This window comes from Cardiocondyla obscurior, linkage group LG26 (assembly GCF_019399895.1).
Source record: "Cardiocondyla obscurior isolate alpha-2009 linkage group LG26, Cobs3.1, whole genome shotgun sequence".
NCBI lineage: Eukaryota > Metazoa > Arthropoda > Insecta > Hymenoptera > Formicidae > Cardiocondyla > Cardiocondyla obscurior.
In genome coordinates, this window is record NC_091889.1 from 1,813,644 (window position 1) to 1,832,906 (window position 19,263).

The 19,263-nt window shown below is 35.0% G+C and overlaps 1 protein-coding gene across 1 annotated transcript; it reads left to right on the forward strand.

The window, feature by feature from the left end:
* The first annotated feature begins 563 nt into the window (after positions 1–563).
* LOC139112088 (odorant receptor 4-like) lies at positions 564–17,679 on the forward strand. Its single transcript, XM_070672873.1, has 7 exons — positions 564–590; positions 961–1,234; positions 10,367–10,838; positions 11,027–11,126; positions 11,359–11,478; positions 17,415–17,570; positions 17,617–17,679. The coding sequence occupies exons 1-7, from the start codon at positions 564–566 to the stop codon at positions 17,677–17,679; spliced, it is 1,212 nt and encodes a 403-aa protein (XP_070528974.1).
* Positions 17,680–19,263: the final 1,584 nt, after the last annotated feature.

Below are 19,263 nucleotides of genomic sequence, written 5' to 3' on the forward strand. Positions count from 1 at the left end.
CATCGTCCATGATCTGAGACACCCTGTATATATATATATATATATATATATATATATATATATATATATATATATATATATATAACAATAATAAATATATATGAATATAACTTATTTACGTAAATTATAAAATGTTTTGACGATCAATAATATTTTTTACACTTTTATTGCTATTAACAATGCTTATAATTAAAAAGTTTTCAAATTCCTACCTGGAAGAATGAGAACTGAATAAAACGATCAATTTTATGTCTAGACAATTAGTAATACACAGTATGTAAGTCTTCTTGTATAACTTAACGTAGAGATATGTGGAGATGATCTAAGTATCTTTCTTTTTGATATAATATAACAATTATTATTGCAAATTTTTTTTTCGCATAAAGTTTTATGCTGTAAACGTGAAACAAGGAGATATAAAATATTTAAAACACTTGTAAATTTTTTCAATACTATCTAGAAATGGTATAAAGACCATGAGCTTGGAAAGACATTTGGAAAATAACAAATGACATTATTTCCTGAAAAAGAATTAGAGGTTCAGTCTTTAGATAACATTCGACATGAAAAATTTGAAACCTACATACCAGGTGCATGTGCATATTATTATTGCAATTATTGCAACTAAAGAAACAATTGTAAACAGTATAATTATTTATAATAAAAAATAATAGTTTTATTTGTCTATTATTTAAGTTGAGTTTTATTTCGTAACTATTAATAAAAGTATCGTATCATGTTTTTCAATTCGATGTTCATTTTTTAATGATTCTAATAACCATAGTTATTTAAAAAAGAAGATTTTTATTATTTCTTATTTTTAAATAATTTTTAAATGTATATAACTAATAAAAATTATTATTAATGTAATTATTTTTTATTTAAAATAATTATTAGTGTTTATACTTCACATTCTATAATACTTTTTATAAATTATCGTATTTATTGAACTTTTTACAGGTAGATTTCGAATGGGCAGTGAAATTAAATCGTATCTCTTTAGAGATTATTGGACTATGGCCTAAAACCGCGCAGAATTCTCAACAAAAATTAATGTGCAATTTTCGAACACTTGTTGTATTTTTGGCGCTAACATTCGGTATGCTGATTCCTTCTATACATTCCCTCATAAAAATTTTTGGAGATATCATGTTAATGATAGATAATTTACAATTTACTTTACCTGGTATAAGCTGCTCAATAAGAATCGCAGTTTTTTGGTGGAAAAAAGAAAGTAAGTAATTTTCTATTAAAATTTAGAATTGCAAAATGTAATAAGCTTGAATGATATACATAAAAAATTTATAATCATATTATAGTAATCTTTAATTAGACGATATTATTTACATTTTTATGTGTCAATTAAATTATTTGTAATATTCAACATTTTAATATAATTTAGACATGTAAAAATATCTGTTAATTACTTTAATTTTAGTCATTAATAAAGAAAAAAATTTAAACTAAATAAAAAAGTTATTATTTTCAAATTTTTAGAATTTTTAATAAAAAAATAATTAATGAAAAAATTTATTAATCGTTATGTATCTGAGTAATTTAACAATAAAAACTGCTTAATGTTACATATAATAACAGTGTTTAAAAGTGTGCTTTTATAAATGTCATATTGCATATACAGGGTGTCTCAGCCCATGTGTAAAATCCATTACAGATAGGTGGGTCTTGAGGAGATAAATGAAAAAGTCTTTGACCGTTTCAAAAAATTCTCATTAGTTATTGAGAAAAATAATTATTTTGTGTAGCCTAAGATTGCGAGAGGCGGCGGCGAGGCGAGGCGACGACGCGTGAGACGGAGTAAAAATCGACACGCGAGCGAGACGATGCGACAATGCGCGCGTAAGGCGAACCGACAGTGTGCAGGCGGAGTTAAGAACGACACGCGAGCGAGACGAGGCAGTAATACGCGCGTGAGGCGAGCCGACAATGTGCGAGGCGAATCGAAGAACGACGCGTGCGGAACGAGGCGACAATGCGCGCGTGAGGCGAGCCGACAATGTGCGAGACAAAAACATACGATGCGAGGCGAACGACGACGTGCAAGTAAAAATTACAAATTTAAAGTTAGTAATTATTACACGGCGTAAAAACGGCTATCCTTTCCGCACCACCTATCGAGGTAGATAGCATGGCGCGTTTTTTTTAGAGTGGTTTCCCCGGTAGGCCTAATCCACTGTAACAACTCAACGCAACAATTGTTCGAAGTGCCGACCGTTTGCTTGTAGGCAAAGTTCGGCTCTCCGAACAATTTGTTGCGTTGCATGTTGTGTCATGTCGGGCGTCACTGTATCGAAGGCCGCTATAATTTCATCGCGAACCTCCTCCACAGTAGCTTCACGCACGTGCTCGACTTGAGCCTTTATGTGGCCCCAAAGAAAATAATCCAGCACGTTTAAATCCGGTGAACGTGCTGGCCAGGTAATGGGACCACCGCGACCTATCCAACGCCCCGCGAAACGATTGTTCAATACCTGTCTTGCACGGCGCGAAAAATGAGGCGGAGCACCGTCTTGTTGGTAAATAACTTTTTGTCGGACATCGAGCGGCAAATCCTCTAGAAGCGTCGGCAGCTCCTCATCTAAAAATCTCGCATACCGCTCCCCATTTAACCGAGGCGGTAAAAAGAATGGCCCGATCTAAAATGACAAATAAAATTATTACGAGGTTGGTTAAGATTTAATGTAATACATTTTTCTCTGATAAAAATACTTACAATTTTATCTTTAATTACTCCTGCCCACACATGCAGCTTCCATCTGTACTGAAAAGCGCATTGTCTGACTACGCGGGGATTTTCGTCGCTCCAATAAATAAAATTTTTTGAATTAAATACACCATTGGGTGTAAATATTGCCTCATCAGTCCATAATATAAGATCTGGGAATGACGCATTTTTTTTTCTCCTGCATTGAGTCAGGAACCCTAAAAGTATTTCATTAATTATCATTTTATAATAGAAGCATACTTTAAAGATGTACGTAACAAAAAAAGAAATACCTTCGCAAAAAATAGCGCGTTGTTCTTCATCCCGAGGAAGAAGCTGTTGCACCCGCTGGTAATGATACGGGTGCAACCCTTCTTCTCGGACAACGCGATGTACTAAACATCGTGGAACATTTAACGCCCGCGCTACACGACGCAGGCTATTCTGTGGACGTTCCTCAAAATAATTTAGGATATTTTCTTCGATCTTAACATTTCGGTGCAGTATTCGTTCTGCATGGCGTTGCTTCGGAATCACGCTGCCCGTTTCTCTCGTTCGCTGTACGCACCTCAAGATCGTTTGATACGAAGGATGCGCACGTTCCGGAAATCTTTCCGCGTATAATTGTTCTGCGGCAAGTGCGTTTTCTCCCGCGGCTTTCGCGGCAAATCATATCGGTGATATATTCTGACACTGTGTACCTCATTTTCGCACGAGATAAGATACACTGTAATGCTTTCGGACGCACGTTGTCGAAGAACTTGAGAATCGAGAAAAAACAATTGAAAATCGGAAACGTTTGCGGTGCTGCTCTAATGATTGCTATCACATTTGTCGATAAGAGACAAGTTTGTGAACAGCCACTACTTATCGACTAAAGCAGGACCGCAAACGTTTCCGATTTTCAATTGTTTTTTCTCGATTCTCAAGTTCTTCGACAACGTGCGTCCGAAAGCATTACAGTGTATCTTATCTCGTGCGAAAATGAGGTACACAGTGTCAGAATATACCGATATGGTGATTTGTTATGGTGCCGCGGGAGAAAACGCACCTAATTTAATCTCTCGGGAAGATATTCCCGGAACGTCGCTCGTAATCAGAAGCGCAGTGCTATGGCTGAAAGCGGGGCGGCGTATTGAAGCCACGATTTCTGCCGCCGAAAATGACCAGATCGAGAAAATATCTAGAACACAGAAACTGCGTCGTGTAACGCACCCAGGCGCGTTGTCCGAGGTTGCATATCATTCCCTAGAGCTGGTGCAATATTCTTCTCAGGATGAACAACGCGCTTATTTGCGGTATTTCTTTTTTTGACCGTACATGGCACAGAAACCAACTCTTCTATTATAAAATGATAATTAATGAAATACTTTAGGGATTCCTGACTCAATGCAGAGGAGAAAATGCGTCTCCCGAACTATTTCTTGATATTTAGTCAAAAATTTTATTTATTGAACGCCTTTCAATACAGATGAAAGCTTCATGTGAAAACAATTGGAAATTATTTTATCAGTTATATAATATTATTTGTCATTAGTCGATCCCCACCTCGGTAATGAGTGATGGCGCCTTGCTCGGTATCAGTGACCCTCGCCGTGAATCATTTCTTTGAACAACGATCAATCTCTGTCCCGGATCACGGTGATGATGTGCCCCAGCGGGAGCAAACTCAAGTCAGCGTGCGTGGAGGAGGTTCGCGACCTGGCGGCCTTCATGCAGTGACGCCCGGCGCATGGCAACATGCAACACCTGGGAATTGAACAGGAGAGCCGAACTTTGTACAAACGATCCTCAGCAATTGTTGCGTTGGTTGTGCAGTGAGATTAGCCTACCGAGAAATAAAACGCGCCGTATATCTACCTCGTAGGTGTGCGGAAAGATAGCCGCACGCCGTGTAATAATTACTAACTTTAAATTTGTAATTTTTACTTGCACGTCGTCGTTCGCCTCGCATCGTATGTTTTTGTCTCGCACATTGTCGGCTCGCCTCACGCGCGCATTGTCGCCTCGTCTCGCACGCGTGTCGTTCTTCGATTCGCCTCGCACATTGTCGGCTCGCCTCACGCGCGCATTGTCGCCTCGTCTCGCTCGCGTGTCGTTCTTAACTCCGCCTCGCACACTGTCGGCTCGCCTTACGCGCGCATTGTCGCATCGTCTCGCTCGCGTGTCGATTTTTACTCCGTCTCACGCGTCGTCGCCTCGCCTCGCTCGCTCGCCTCTTCCTTGTCGATCTTAGGCTACACAAAATAATTATTTTTCTCAATAACTAATGAGAATTTTTTGAAACGGTCAAAGACTTTTTCATTTATCTCCTCAAGACCCACCTATCTGTAATGGATTTTACACATGGGCTGAGACACCCTGTAAAACAACTACAATCAATGTCTATATATACAGGGTGTCCCAAACAAGATGTCACTCCCAAAATATACGGGTAGGAAATTTAAATTGGAGACGAAAAGTTAAATTTAATTTTGTAAAATTATGAACCGTTTTTGAGAAAAAAATTAAAATATTTTGGCGTTAGAGCGACAAGGAAGTTGCGAGGTAAGTGAGCGCGCAAAAAATGGGTGGAGTCACCGAGGAATGATAAGCGAAGCGACACGCAGCAAGCAAGAAGAAAGAATGCAAGCGAGAAGAAATGAATGCAAGCGAGAAACGTTTGTGAGTAAAAGATATAACGATCGCGCTCGCAATTGAATTGATCAAAATTACGAACAAATTTTTTACTTTTTATTTATTTTAGTACATTTTGCCATCATTTCCACACCACCTTGCGGTAGATGGCATGGCGCGTTTTTATAGTGGTATCCCCGGGAGGCTAGTCCACTCTTAAAAATTTAATCTAACATTTGCTCAAAATGTCCCCCTCTTTGTCGTACGCACATATCGGCTCTTTGATAAACATCTCTTGTTGCACACTGTACCATGTCCGGCGAAATGGTCGTAAAAGCCGCAACAATTGCTTCCCGGACTTCATTTACTGTGCCATTTCGCCGTGGCTCGACCAAATATTTATGTGTCCCCATAAAAAATAATCAAGGACGGTTAAATCAGGTGATCGCGGCGGCCAGGCAATTGGACCACCGCGACCTATCCATTTTTCGGGAAACCGCTCGTTTAATTCTTCCCGCACTATAGCACTCGAATGAGCCGGTGCTCCGTCATGTTGAAAAATCATATTTCTTCTTATTTGAAGCGGCACATTTTCAAGAAGTGCATATAATTTATTTTTAATAAAATTTTATATGCGATTCCGTTAATCTATGTGGGAAAAAATATGGACCGATCTGGAAATAATGAAAGGAAATATTTCAGTTACAAAATAATAAAATAATTTTTTCTATTTACAACTTACCACTTGATTTCTGATGACTCCAGCCCATACATTTATACTCCACCGATATTGGAACGATCCCTGACGAATGGCATGCGGATTTTCGTCTGCCCAAATTAACCGATTCCGTGAGTTAAAAATGCCATTCGGCGTGAATGTGGATTCGTCTGTCCATAATATTTTGTCACAAAATGACATGTTTTGCCGACATTGTGCAATAAATCCTGCAAAAAAATTTTTTGACGAATATTACAACGCTTTTAAATTACCGCGAATACTAATAGTTAATAAAAATACCTTGACAAAAATGAATTCGAGATTCAAAGTCCCTCGGCATAAGTTGTTGCACCCGCTGGTAATGATACGGGTGCAACGCATTATACCGTAAGGTACGATGGAATGAGTTCTTTGGTAAATTCAGTAGGTACGCCGCACGACGAATGCTCGTTTCTGGGTGTCTGAAGAAAAGGTCAAGGGTTCTTTCTTCGTCTTGAATCTGGCGACGTAGAGGGGTATTTTTACTATCGTGCACAAAACATCCCGTTTCGCGTAATTTGTTCACAACACGGAGAATTGTTCTGTTACACGGATGACGTGCATGCCTGGCGAAACGTTCAGCATAAATTTCGGCTGCACGGTTTGCGTTTTCACCCGCTAATCCATACGCAATTATCATTTCGGTATATTCTCGCGGAGTATACATTGCCATCTTCGTAATTTGTTGCAACACGAATGAATTCGAAGCGACTGCATCAAAGACACGACTCTAAAAAAAAGTTGCTACAAATCGACAACTGACAAAAAATGGTTGCCATTGACAACAATTTTTCTGATTTTTTTTTTTTTCTTATGCAGTCACTTTAAATTCATTATTCGTATTGTAACAAATTATAAAGATGGCACAGTATACTCCGGAAATGATAATTGCGTATGGATTAGCGGGTAAAGACGCAAATTTTGCAGATTTTGCGTGTTGCGCATAAGTTACGCGAAACGGGATGTTTTGTATACGATAGAAAAAATACCCTTCTACGTTGCCAGATTCGTGATAAAGAAAGAATCTTCGACTTTTTCTTCTCACATTCAAAAATGAGCATTTGTGTCGTGTGACGTACTAACTCAATTTACCAAAGAATTCGGTTCACCTACAGTTGTCATAGTATTTTTATTCACTATTAGTATTCACGGTATTTTGAAAGCGTTATAATAAAAGTCCAAAAATTTTTTTACAGAATTTATCGCACAATGTCGGTAACAAGATTTTATGGACTGACGAATCCACGTTCACGCCGAATAACATTTTTAACTCGCAGAATCGTTTACTTTGGGCAGACGAAAATCCGCATGCCATTCGTCAGGGATCGTTCCAATAACGGTGGAGTATAAACATATGGGCGGGAGTCATCGGAAATCAAGTGGTAAGTTGTAAATAGAAAAAATTATTTTATTATTTTGTAACTGAAATTTCCTTTCATTATTTCCAGATCAGTCCATATTTTTTTCCACAACGATTAACGGGAATCGTATACAAAAATTTTATACAAAATAAATTATTTGCACTTCTCGACAATGTGCCGCTTCAAGTAAGAAGAGATATGATCTATCAGCATTACGGAGCACCGGTTCATTCGAGTGCTATAATGCGGGAAGAATTAAACGAGCGGTTTCCCGAAAAATGGATAGGTCGCCGTGGTCCAATTGCCTGGCCGCCGCGATCACCTGATTTAACCGTTCTTGATTATTTTTTATGGGGACACATAAATATTTGGTCGAGCCACGGCGAAATGGCACAGTAAATGAAGTCCGGGAAGCAATTGTTGCGGCTTTTGCGACCATTTCGCCGGACATGGTACAGTGTGCAACAAGAGATGTTTATCGAAGAGCCGATATGTGCGTACGACAAAGAGGGGGACATTTTGAGCAAATGTTAGATTAAATTTTTAAGAGTGGACTAGGCCTCCCGGGGATACCACTATAAAAAAAACGCGCCATGCCATCTACCGCAAGGTGGTGCGGAAATGATGGCAAAATGTACTAAAAATAAATAAAAAGTAAAAAAAATTTGTTCGTAATTTTGATCAATTCAATTGCGAGCGCGATCGTTATATCTTTTACTCACAAACGTTTCTCGCTTGCATTCATTTCTTCTCGCTTGCATTCTTTTCTTCTTGCGTGCTGCGTGTCGCTCGCTTATCATTCCTCGGTGACTCCACCCATTTTTTTGCGCGCTCACTCTTACCTCGCAACTTCCTTGTCGCTCTAACGCCAAAATATTTTAATTTTTTTCTCAAAAACGGTTCATAATTTTACAAAATTGAATTTAACTTTTCGTCTCCAATTTAAATTTCCTACCCGTATATTTTGGGAGTGACATCTTGTTTGGGACACCCTGTATAATGTTGGATAGACTTTTCCTTATTATACAATTTTAATTGCATCAATACATGATAATTTGCACTACTTTTAACTTTAAATTCGTTATTAAGACAATTACAAAGTGATAAGCTTTCTATATATGATATTTTAGTTCACGCGACATTATTCATCAATGGTGTTGTTATGCATATTTTAATATATTAACATCAACAGATTTACAAACAATTTTAAATTTGAAATTATTGTGAAAAGTCTTGTCTTCTAATATATCCATTATGTATCTTATTAATATATTGTTTTGTAGCAATGGAGGTTTCCGGATAAGAGCCGCGTTGAGAGATAGCGTTGTGCCGACGTTTCGCAAACATTGCAGTTTGCATCATCAAGGCAGAAGCTTCGATACTGAGCTTGCTTGTGGTTTGGTGGTCCTTATATACCTCTTATTTTTTCTTTCCCTCGTTGTGATTGGGGGAGGAGCAGTGTTTGTTGACCAATAGTATTGTTTAATTGATCAGCTAGTCAATTAAAAAATCGGGAGGGCAGCGTGCCAAATTGGATTAACTTGCAGGCCTTTGTCTCGATTGAGATTATCTGATAAGGGGAGGTCGCGCTCAACGGAACACCGATTTTCTTCAAACTTGCAGGGTTTAAAGATTGGTGTTCCTAGAGATACTTGGTAAAGCCATTCGACACTACTCAAAATAAGAGAGAAAAGTTAGTTTAAATATTTCGTGTCTATAAATACAGAACAGTTATACTTACTTTCGAAGCAGCGTGGTAGTCAGATGGAGGCTCAGTCAGGCGCGGAATCAGGTTCGATTCACGTTACGTATTTTATTTTTTTTTTTAATTATTTTTTTTTTTAATTGTTACATTTTGGTGTAAACTTTAGTAATTATATATTTTATTTTATTATTATAATATTATATAAAAAAAAAAATGTAATAATATATTTTTTTATAAAGATATTTATTTTATTAATTACATATACATGTTTTTATGACAAATACCACCCAGGGATATGCGATGTTAAGAATTAATAATATTGTTTCCTTGCACATGTAATCAATAAAATAAATAACTTTATAAAAAAAAAAAATATTACATTTTTTATTATTTTTTCTTTTTATATAATATTATAATAATAAAATAAAATACATAATTATTAAAGTTTACACCAAAATGTAAAAATTAAAAAAATAAAATAATTAAAAAAAAGTAAAATAAAATACGTAACGTGAATCAAACCAGTGATTCCGCGCTTACTAGACTTGAGCCTCCCGCTCTGGACTACCACGCTGCTTCGAAAGTAAGTATAACTGTTCTGTATTTATAGACACGAAATATTTAAACTAACTTTTCTCTCTTATTTTTGAGTAGTGCGTCGAATGGCTTTACCAAGTATCTCTAGGAACACCAATCTTTAAACCCTGCAAGTTTGAAGAAAATCGGTGTTCCGTTGAGCGCGACCTCCCCTTATCAGATAACCTCAATCGAGACAATGGCCTGCAAGTTAATCCAATTTGGCACGTTGCCCTCCCGGTTTTTTAATTGACCAGCTGATCAATTAAACAATACGATTGGTCAACAAACACTGCTCCTCCCCTCCCCCCCAATCACAACGAGGGAAAGAAAAAATAAGAGGTATATAAGGACCACCAAACCATAAGCAAGTTCAGAATTGGAGCTTCTGCCCTGATGATGCGAACTGCAATGTTTGAGAAACGTCGGCACAACGCTGTCTTTCAACGCGGCTGTTATCTGGAAACCTCCATTGCTACAGAAGTCAATGGCCGCAAAAGCCTAAAAACTGGAATATATTGTTTTCTTAAACTTGTGATAAAAGATAATTGTGTTTTCATAAATCTTATAATGTTAAATATTATCTACTGAGTTTTGTATATTAAAATATTTAATTAATATTTTTGAAGCTGTCATACCAATCATAGATATGATTGCGGAAGATTGGGAGAAATCTGAAAATGCGGAAGAGAAAAATATTATGATCAGAAGAGTGCAGACTGCACGTCCAATTATTATATTTGCATATATTATTACGGCAGTAGGATGTTTATTTATCATCGTTTTTCCTAGATTAGGAATGTCGATAAGAGTAATATCCAATATAACTGATCCAGGCCGATTATTACCTTTACAACCCCACTATATTTTCGACGTAACAACACAACGACTGCTATACGAATTGACATATATAAGTCAAGTCATTTATATAGGTCTCGGAGTTGTATCTTATATTGGAATTGATCATTTTCTTGCACTGTTGATTTTTCATATATCAGGTCAATTAGACATTATCAAGAATCGTTTAATACATTTAAATAAATACATTAATTCTCGAAACATGTTAAGAAAATGCATAAAACAACACATTCGTTTGCTCAGGTTTGATCATTAAAGAAGTATATAAAGTATATAATTTCAATAAAAAATATAAGCAAAATAGTGCCTCTTGATGGTTAAATTAATTATATTTTATAGAGTTTTAATATCACAGTTGCTTTTGGAATATGCACACATACACACACAATTTGTTAATAAAATATATCTAATTCACAGAATATTTTTCATAGAATTATTGCCATTATTGAAGATACATATAATATTACGCTTTTATCATTATTTGCATATTTTGCAATATACTTTGCTTTACTCGGTTTTCGCATAATTACTGTGAGTTAATTAGTGTAAAAATGATTGAATATAAAAGTTTATTTATATTAGAATAATATTTCTATTAGTAATATTAAATAAAAAAATTAATAACGTTTAATCTAAAAAAAATTAAAAATTATTCATGTAATAATATTTTTATTTGATAATATTTATATGACTTTATATAATTATGTTAAATAAATTTAATTATAAGTAATTGCAATTTTTTTATATTTTATACATTAATTAGTTATTCAACGAAGGCAATGACTTGTCACTCACACGTTTTATCTTTTTTGTGGCGGCAATTACTAATTTATTTGGAACCTTGTGTTTATATTGTATCATGGGGGAATTTTTGGTGGCCCAAGTAAGTTTTACTCCATTTTTTGATTTATAATAAACGTTTGTTATATTTCCAAATTTAGGGACTTCCGTTTCCGGTGGCAAGCATGAATGTTGCATAATTGTAGTGGTCGGAATTGGAAAGAGTTTTGAGAGAAAGGAAGAGCTAAGAAAAAGTGAAGAAAAAGTGAAAAGAAAGGGAAAGGAAAAAGGTAGAAAGGCAATTGGGAGGAAGGGAACGAAAGAAAGGACAAGGGAAGGAAAAGGGGAATTAAAGGGAGTAAGTTGGTGAGGTTAAAAGCAAATTAGTGACAAAATAAATTATAATATAGAGTATAAAGAGCATAGGAAAAGTAAAAAAAAAAATTTTTTTAATTAAGGCTATGAAAGAAGAGTAGCGCCGCGTGGTGGGAAAGGTGGAAAGTGGTGTTTGGACTGCGTCATTAATTAGAACAAAGCGCGATCTCAATATTGATAATATATACTTGACATTTCGCAAAGCTCGCCTCAGCTGGAATTATCAACAAAATCGATTACGCACTTAAGCCAATGTTGTTGTTTCGCGAGCTTGTCGGCCCGAACTATTGGGTGTTCGGCCCAATATATTCATCAACACAATTTTTAAACCCGTTTGTTAACTGACAAATGTTTCCAAAACCTTCCTTGATAACGCACTTCTCATCCTCAAAGCGCCAAGATGGTTCTGGAAGCGTTTTACGGTATAAAAAGGCCCAGGTTATCTGACTTCGGGCCATTACCTAGTTTCACGACATACGGTACATTATCCTATTACGTGTGTATTCCTATCTTCGCGATTCTAAGCTGTTCGGGATAATCGGAGTTTCCTTTGTCTCAGTTGCTTGAAAAAAGGAAGCTGAGACCTTTAACCGAACGTGTGCGTTTATCGACCAATCAATATTTACTGTTCTTGTCACAAAGTATCGCGATTTCTTCAAGCTTGTTACTCATTGTATTGAACAAAATAATATATGTGACGTTTATAAAAGTTTGTCGTATTTTTGTATCCGCAATTTTATTAACTCCTACACTAACAGGTAGATACATAGAAAGGCTGGATAAGATAATAAAGAAGAAAGTTAGTAAGCTCGGAAAGGAATAAAAGTAAAATAAGTGAGAACAAAGAAGAAGATCGGTCAGAGGGAGAGGAGAAAAAAGAGACAAATGTAGAAAATGAAGAGAGAGAAGAAAGAAAAGAAAAAAATAAAAAGACTGACGAAGGCGGAAAGTCTCATGAGAGATAGGTCAAATAGTATGTCGATTATAGATTCTTTTAAAGATTCTTTTATATTCTTTTATAGATTTATTTAAAAGAGAAGAAAGTAAAAAAAAAGCAAACAAAAGATGGTAGGGTAAAAAGTGTAGAAAAATGAAGAAGAAAATAAAAGAAAAATTGAGAAGATGGAGAGAGGTAGGGAAGATGACAAGAGCTACAAAGAGAGGAAGAAGGAATATAAGAAGTTGTGCGAAAAGAAAAAGAAGTAAGAGAGAGAAAGGTGGGAGAAATAGTTGGAAAGAGTAAGAACGGAAGATGAGATATGGAAGACAATAAATAAAGAAAGAAAATGAAATAAAGAAATAAATGAGAAAAATAAAATAAAAGAATGGGACAGTCATTTTAGAGAAACGTTGAAAGAAGTTGAGTCGAAAAGAGTGAGAGGGAGAAAAGAATTAGAAAAAAAAAGAAAAAAAGCAAATTGAAAAAGAAGAAATAGAAAAAGTAATTAAAAAATTGAAAGGAGGTAAAGCGCCGGGGAGTGACGGAATTGAGAATGAGATATGGAGATAGAGGAAAAAGATGAAAAAGGGTGGCTGTGAAAGATTTATAATAGCGTAAAAAGGAGAAGAATTTCCAAGGGATTGAAGGGAGGAAGTGATAGTGCCAATAAAGAAGAAAAATAAGAGGGAAAAGGCAGAAGACTATAGGGGGATAACATTGACGCAAACGGCGTACAAGGTTAATGCAATAGTAGTGGCAGAAAGACTAAGAAAAAAAGTGGAAACAAAAAAGATTTTGCCACTGAGTCAAACAAGATTTAAAAAGAACATGGGGACAATCAATCAAGTGTACATTAAATTATTTGATAAAAAAGAAAGTGGTGGAAAGACAAAGAATAATGATGAAATTTGTGGATATAAGAATAGCGTTTGACTCAGTAGACAGAAAGGTACTGATAAAAGCAATGAGAAAGAGAGAAGTGAGAGAAAGATTGATGGTGAGATGAGAGGAGCTACTGAAAGAAACTATAAGTGAAATAAGAGTAGGAGAAAAAAGGGAGAGAGATTTTGGAGAGGAAAAGTAGTAAGACAGGGATGTCCGCTAAGTTCAAGTTTGTTCACCTTGCTAATAGCAGATTTAGATGAAGAATTAAAAAAGGGAAGATGATGAAAAATTAAAGTAAATGGAGAATAAATATTTTTATTAGCATATATAGATGATGTAGTTTTGGTGGAAAATAAGGTGGGAATGATGAGTCTGTTAAGGAGAATGGAGAAATATGTAAAGAAAAAGAATTAGAAGTAAACGTCGAAAAAACAAAAGTGATGAGATGAAGGAAAGGAAAAAGAAGGCAGAGAAGGACAGTATGGAAATGGAAAGAAAACGTGTTGGAAGAAATAAGAAAGTATAAATATCTGAGGTATATGGTAATAACAAACGAGGAACAGAAAGAACAGATGAAAGATAACTTGAGAAAGGGAGCAGCGGTGATGGGTGAGGTGTAGAGTATTGAAAAAAGGAAATTTGGATAAGATTGGGCGAAGATTATGGTTATTGAATAAGTTAATGTGGTCGGTGATTAGTTATGGTGTAGAGATATGTGGATGGAAAAATATGAGAAATTAGAAAGGCAGCATGAAAGGTACCTGAAATGGATAATGGGGTTGACTATGGGCATGTCGGGATATATGGTAAGAGAAGAAGTGCAAAGCATTCATGGGTATACGAGAGAAAGTTTGGGAAAGAAAAGGAGAGGGGGAGTTTGCAAAAAAATGTAAGGAGAAAATGAGAAAAGAGCAAAAGAGGGTAAGATAGAGGGAAAGTGAGAAGAAGAAAAGAAGGAATATTATGAAAAAAAAAAAAATGGAAGCTGAGAGAAGTAGAAAAAAAGAGAGAACGAAGAATTAGGAAGGGAAAATATAGTAAAGAAAGAAGAAAAGATGCAAACAAAAGAAAAGTGGAAAAAAATTAGGGAGTCAAAATTTAATAAGTAATACAGAATAGTGAAAGGAGAAAGAATATCGGAGTACCTGAAAAGAGAAGAGAAAGGACGGAAGGAAAAAGTAGCAAAAAGTGGCAAGGTATACATTAGGAAATGATTGGGAATAGGTATTGGACAGGAGAAGAGAATAAAAAGTGTAGAATATGTTTTGGGGATGAGAAAACTTGGGAGCATGTGTAGGAAAGATGCATGGACTGGGGGGATAAAAAAACATAGGAAAAAGTAGTAACAAAGGTACTAGGGGAGAATAGGGAAAAGGAGGTATGATTTAAAAAAGTGCAAGAAGTTAGAAGTAGGAGAAGAATGAATAAGAGTATGAATGAGAATGAAAAGAAAGAATAGAGAATGCGCCAGAAGAGGGGGTCCCTAGATGTGAGTGAAGAATGAGTGTAGCACATCTCTCTCTCTCTCTCTCTCTCTCTATATATATACAGGGTGTCTCAGCCCATGTGTAAAATCCTATACAGATAGGTAGGTCTTGGGGAGATAAGTAAAAAAGTTCTTTAACGTTTTGAAAAATTCTCAATACTTATTGAGAAAAAAATTAATTTGCTAGCGCAAGAGCGACAAGGAAGCTACACGTGAGTGAGCGCGATAGGCGACGGCGCCATTCCTAGCCATTCGCTTGTCGCGCTCACTCGCCCGCAGCTTCCTTGTCGCTCTTGCGCTAGACAAATTAATTTTTTTCTCAATAACGGTTGAGAATTTTTTAAAATGTTAAAGAACTGTTTTATTTATCTCCCCAAGACCTACCTATCTGTATAGGATTTTACACATGGGTTGAGACACCCTGTATATATATATATATATAATAAATTAATAAGATATATTAAAATACACACGCGCACATATATAATAATACGTAATAAATTATAAAGCAAACAAATACAAAATAATCTAAATTAATGTGAATAAGTTAAATACCCCAATTAAAGTGTTAATAAACATTTTAATTCCGAAATCAAACGATATTTCTTTTTATAGGTTTATGGACGTACGAATATTATAAAAATATGTATTATGTAGATTCGTATTTAATATAATTAATATAATTAATAGGAAGTCCAAAGTGGACAAAAATTGGATGTCCATTAGATGTACGAAAAAGGATATCCGTTTTATGTACAATAACGGATGTCTTCTTGTTTTCTTCGTATCGCTTCAGCCAGTTTCCTTCGCAGTACGTCCAAAGTTTCAGATTCTCCGTACTCAATCTGCTTTTCCTGGAGCAAGCGACATACTTGCTCTTTTCTCAGATAATAAACCCAATTAATACTTTTCTTGGTTGTGTCACTTGACAGTCCTTCCGTGTCACTCATCGGGTACTATCACCGTAACGTGTACTTTTCTCGAACCACAGTCACTCATCAATGCTTTTAATTAAAAACAAATATGAAATCCTACAATCCCATCCTCGTCGCCAAATTGTAATGTTCTCTAATGAGTGTAACAATGTAAATAATAATACGGTACTCAAGGAAATCATATGTAATAAAACAAAGAGATATATTTATTAACTTCGAGATACAGATATGACCAGGTCGGAGACGCTACCTAAGAGCGACTGACTCCCCGAGAAGAATCAAGCCCCATGGGCTCTCGGAGCATCCTTATCGTTGTTGTGCCATTCAGCACAGATACTAAATACGATGCATCGCGTCTAAATATGATACATCACAACATTAAAATCCTTTATTAAAATTGACTAATTGTAAATATAATACGACTGCGCCCTATCGTCCTTCTCGACGGTCCCGAAAAACGGACCCCGGCACCGGCTGCGGTGCAATACTACCTACCATTAAAACCTTTTTAACTTGATCGCGGACACCCTGTATATAAGTAGCAAAAATGTAATTTCAACGAATGGTAGTTGCCCAGTAGAAGTTTTATAGTACTAAAAGATCAAAGATCGTAAGCAGAGCAAAGGTCCGCGAAACGTACCCCGCAACGGAAATAAAGCAATTGTACTATATTTCCAAATTTATCTTTATATTACAATATAATTTATTTATAAACAATCTTTGTGTTATTTATCATAGATAGCGAAAATATATTTCAATATAAAAATTAATACAAGATCAGTAAAATATCAACACATTCACTAGGTAAATAAACCATTTTAAACGCATACTTAAAATGAAGTAAATTTGTTAATAATTTTTTTCGTACTAGTGTATGAAAATATACGCCAATCACCAAAGTGTCATGAACGTCCCAAAGGAAATGCCAATACATACACAAAGTAAACAAAACTCACTTTTCGATTTTATTTTATCTGTTCTGTTTTTTTTTAATGTGTATCTTAATTTTTGCAATTACAGCGTTATTTGTCACAAATTTAAAAAAAAGTTTCAGACAAAAGTTACGTATTTTTTTCCGTAAAATTAGAATCTGCAATAAAAACAAAGGAGATTCCATAAAAAAAAACATAACTTGACCTTCAATTATGCTCAAAAATGACTTCAAAGTTAACTTAAAGATCACCATTTTATGACCCCCTTCGAACTCTACAATTTTTATCTAATCCATATTTTTGCCTCTTAATTTTTTTAAAAGTTTTTCCGCCGTCCTGTTTCAAATGGGATACCTTGAATAATTTAATGTAAATGTATACGTTACTTTCAATTTTTTCTAAAAATTGTTTTATTAATGTTTATTTTATTTTATTATTAAATTATAACTATTGTTTTCAACTAAACAAACTTTTAATACATTTCAGTGTAATGGAATATATTATGCAGCTTACAGCAATGAATGGTATTCAGCAGATCCAAAACTAGTACAAGATTTATTAATTTTACTAATAAGAGGCACTAAACCAATTTATCTCACCGCTGGAAAAATGTTCCCTTTAACAGTAACTACATTTTTCAATGTAAGGTTGTGTTATTATGATATTTAATAATAATTATATTATATAGTGTCTCATTCTCGATGACAAATATGTAGTACATGCTTATTATGTCTTGCATCACAACATTTAGCGCAGTAATTCTGTTCCCATTGTCCGAACACCTTTACTTTTCACTTCTTACTTCATATTATTTTGTTGTGTTGAAACATCATGATGTGTGTAATGTAGTCAGAAAAAATTTAATTGGATGAAATTCCAAAAAACTCTTACCCCAATTTTTATAAAACTCAGTAGAATTACATATTTTGATACGCTGTTTATAAAAACTATAATTGAAAATGACGACTGATTAATTTTCTTGGTAAAAACCATGAAAAATATTTGAAAATCTACGAAATCTTTATAAAACTAGTAATAATTTTTTATTATCTCTATAAATAAGAAAACATATGATTTTTAGACAACAGTTTTAGATCCTATAGAGATGTATATTTTAGGTTCTATACATTCTTACTATACAAATAATAGTTTTCAAGAAAATCGAGTATAAAGAAACCAACTTATTTGGACTTGATTGTATTCTCTACGGCATGCTAGGATAATTGAAAATACTGAATAGTAGATTCGACTTAATTGAAGGCAGCTTTATTGTTAAAACTAATTTTACCCAATCTATTTAGACTAAAAATCGTTAAATTTAAGTAAAATCGCATCAAATAAATCCAAGTTTATTGAAATCGGGATCTATAAATTGCTTGGGTTTTTCATAGTTTTCACCATGAAAATAAACCGGTTGCCAACTTTTACTATATTCGTAATCAGCTCGTCAAAATATATAATCCTACTACTTGAGTAAAGTATAAACAAAGAAACTGATGCAATTATGTATATTTCTCAGCGTATCAGATTAAAATTCTGTAAATTGCGCTTTTGACAGTGTATTACGTTACGCTCTTTGTTTATGTGTCATATGCGATATTGTTAAAACGTGGGTGTCGTGAAATTGTTTAAACAGTATGTTTTTTGACAAGCCGCAGCACGGCGAATCGAATTTTGTTGCGAACTCGGTCGCGTGCCGCCATTGATTTTTCGCGAACGCAGAAGCTGACGGTACGGTAAATTAATAATTGTGACCTTTATGTTCAGCAAGTACACGGTTAAGAGAGCGGCCAAATATAGTGGCCCAAAAGCCATTGAATACAACTCTTAACTTTGTTGTCATGTTTTCGGTCTTCAGGACTATATGATGAGACAAATAATAACACAATGAAACACTTGCATTGAGAATTATACTCAAGATCTCTGATAAATCTCTTGATTAGACGTAAGAGCGATAAGGAAGCTGCGGGTGAGTGAGCGCAATAAACGACTGGCAAGAATGGTGCCGTCGTTTGTTGCGCTTACTCACCCGCAGCTTCCTTATCACTCTTACGCTTATACATTTTATACACTTTATTTTTTTTTTTCTCAATAACGGTTGAGAATTTTTCAAAATAGTATAGGACTTTTTTATTGACATTTTTAAGGCCTATTTATTTTTTCACAGTGGATTATATGGTATGAGACTCTGTATAACATAAGATACACTCTGTATAACATAAGGTATACTCTGTATAACATAAGATATAGGATTATAATATACCTTTTATTAGATAGTTTATTAGATTACCGTCGTATATCGCTACCTACATCATTACCGACTCACCGGTGCAAA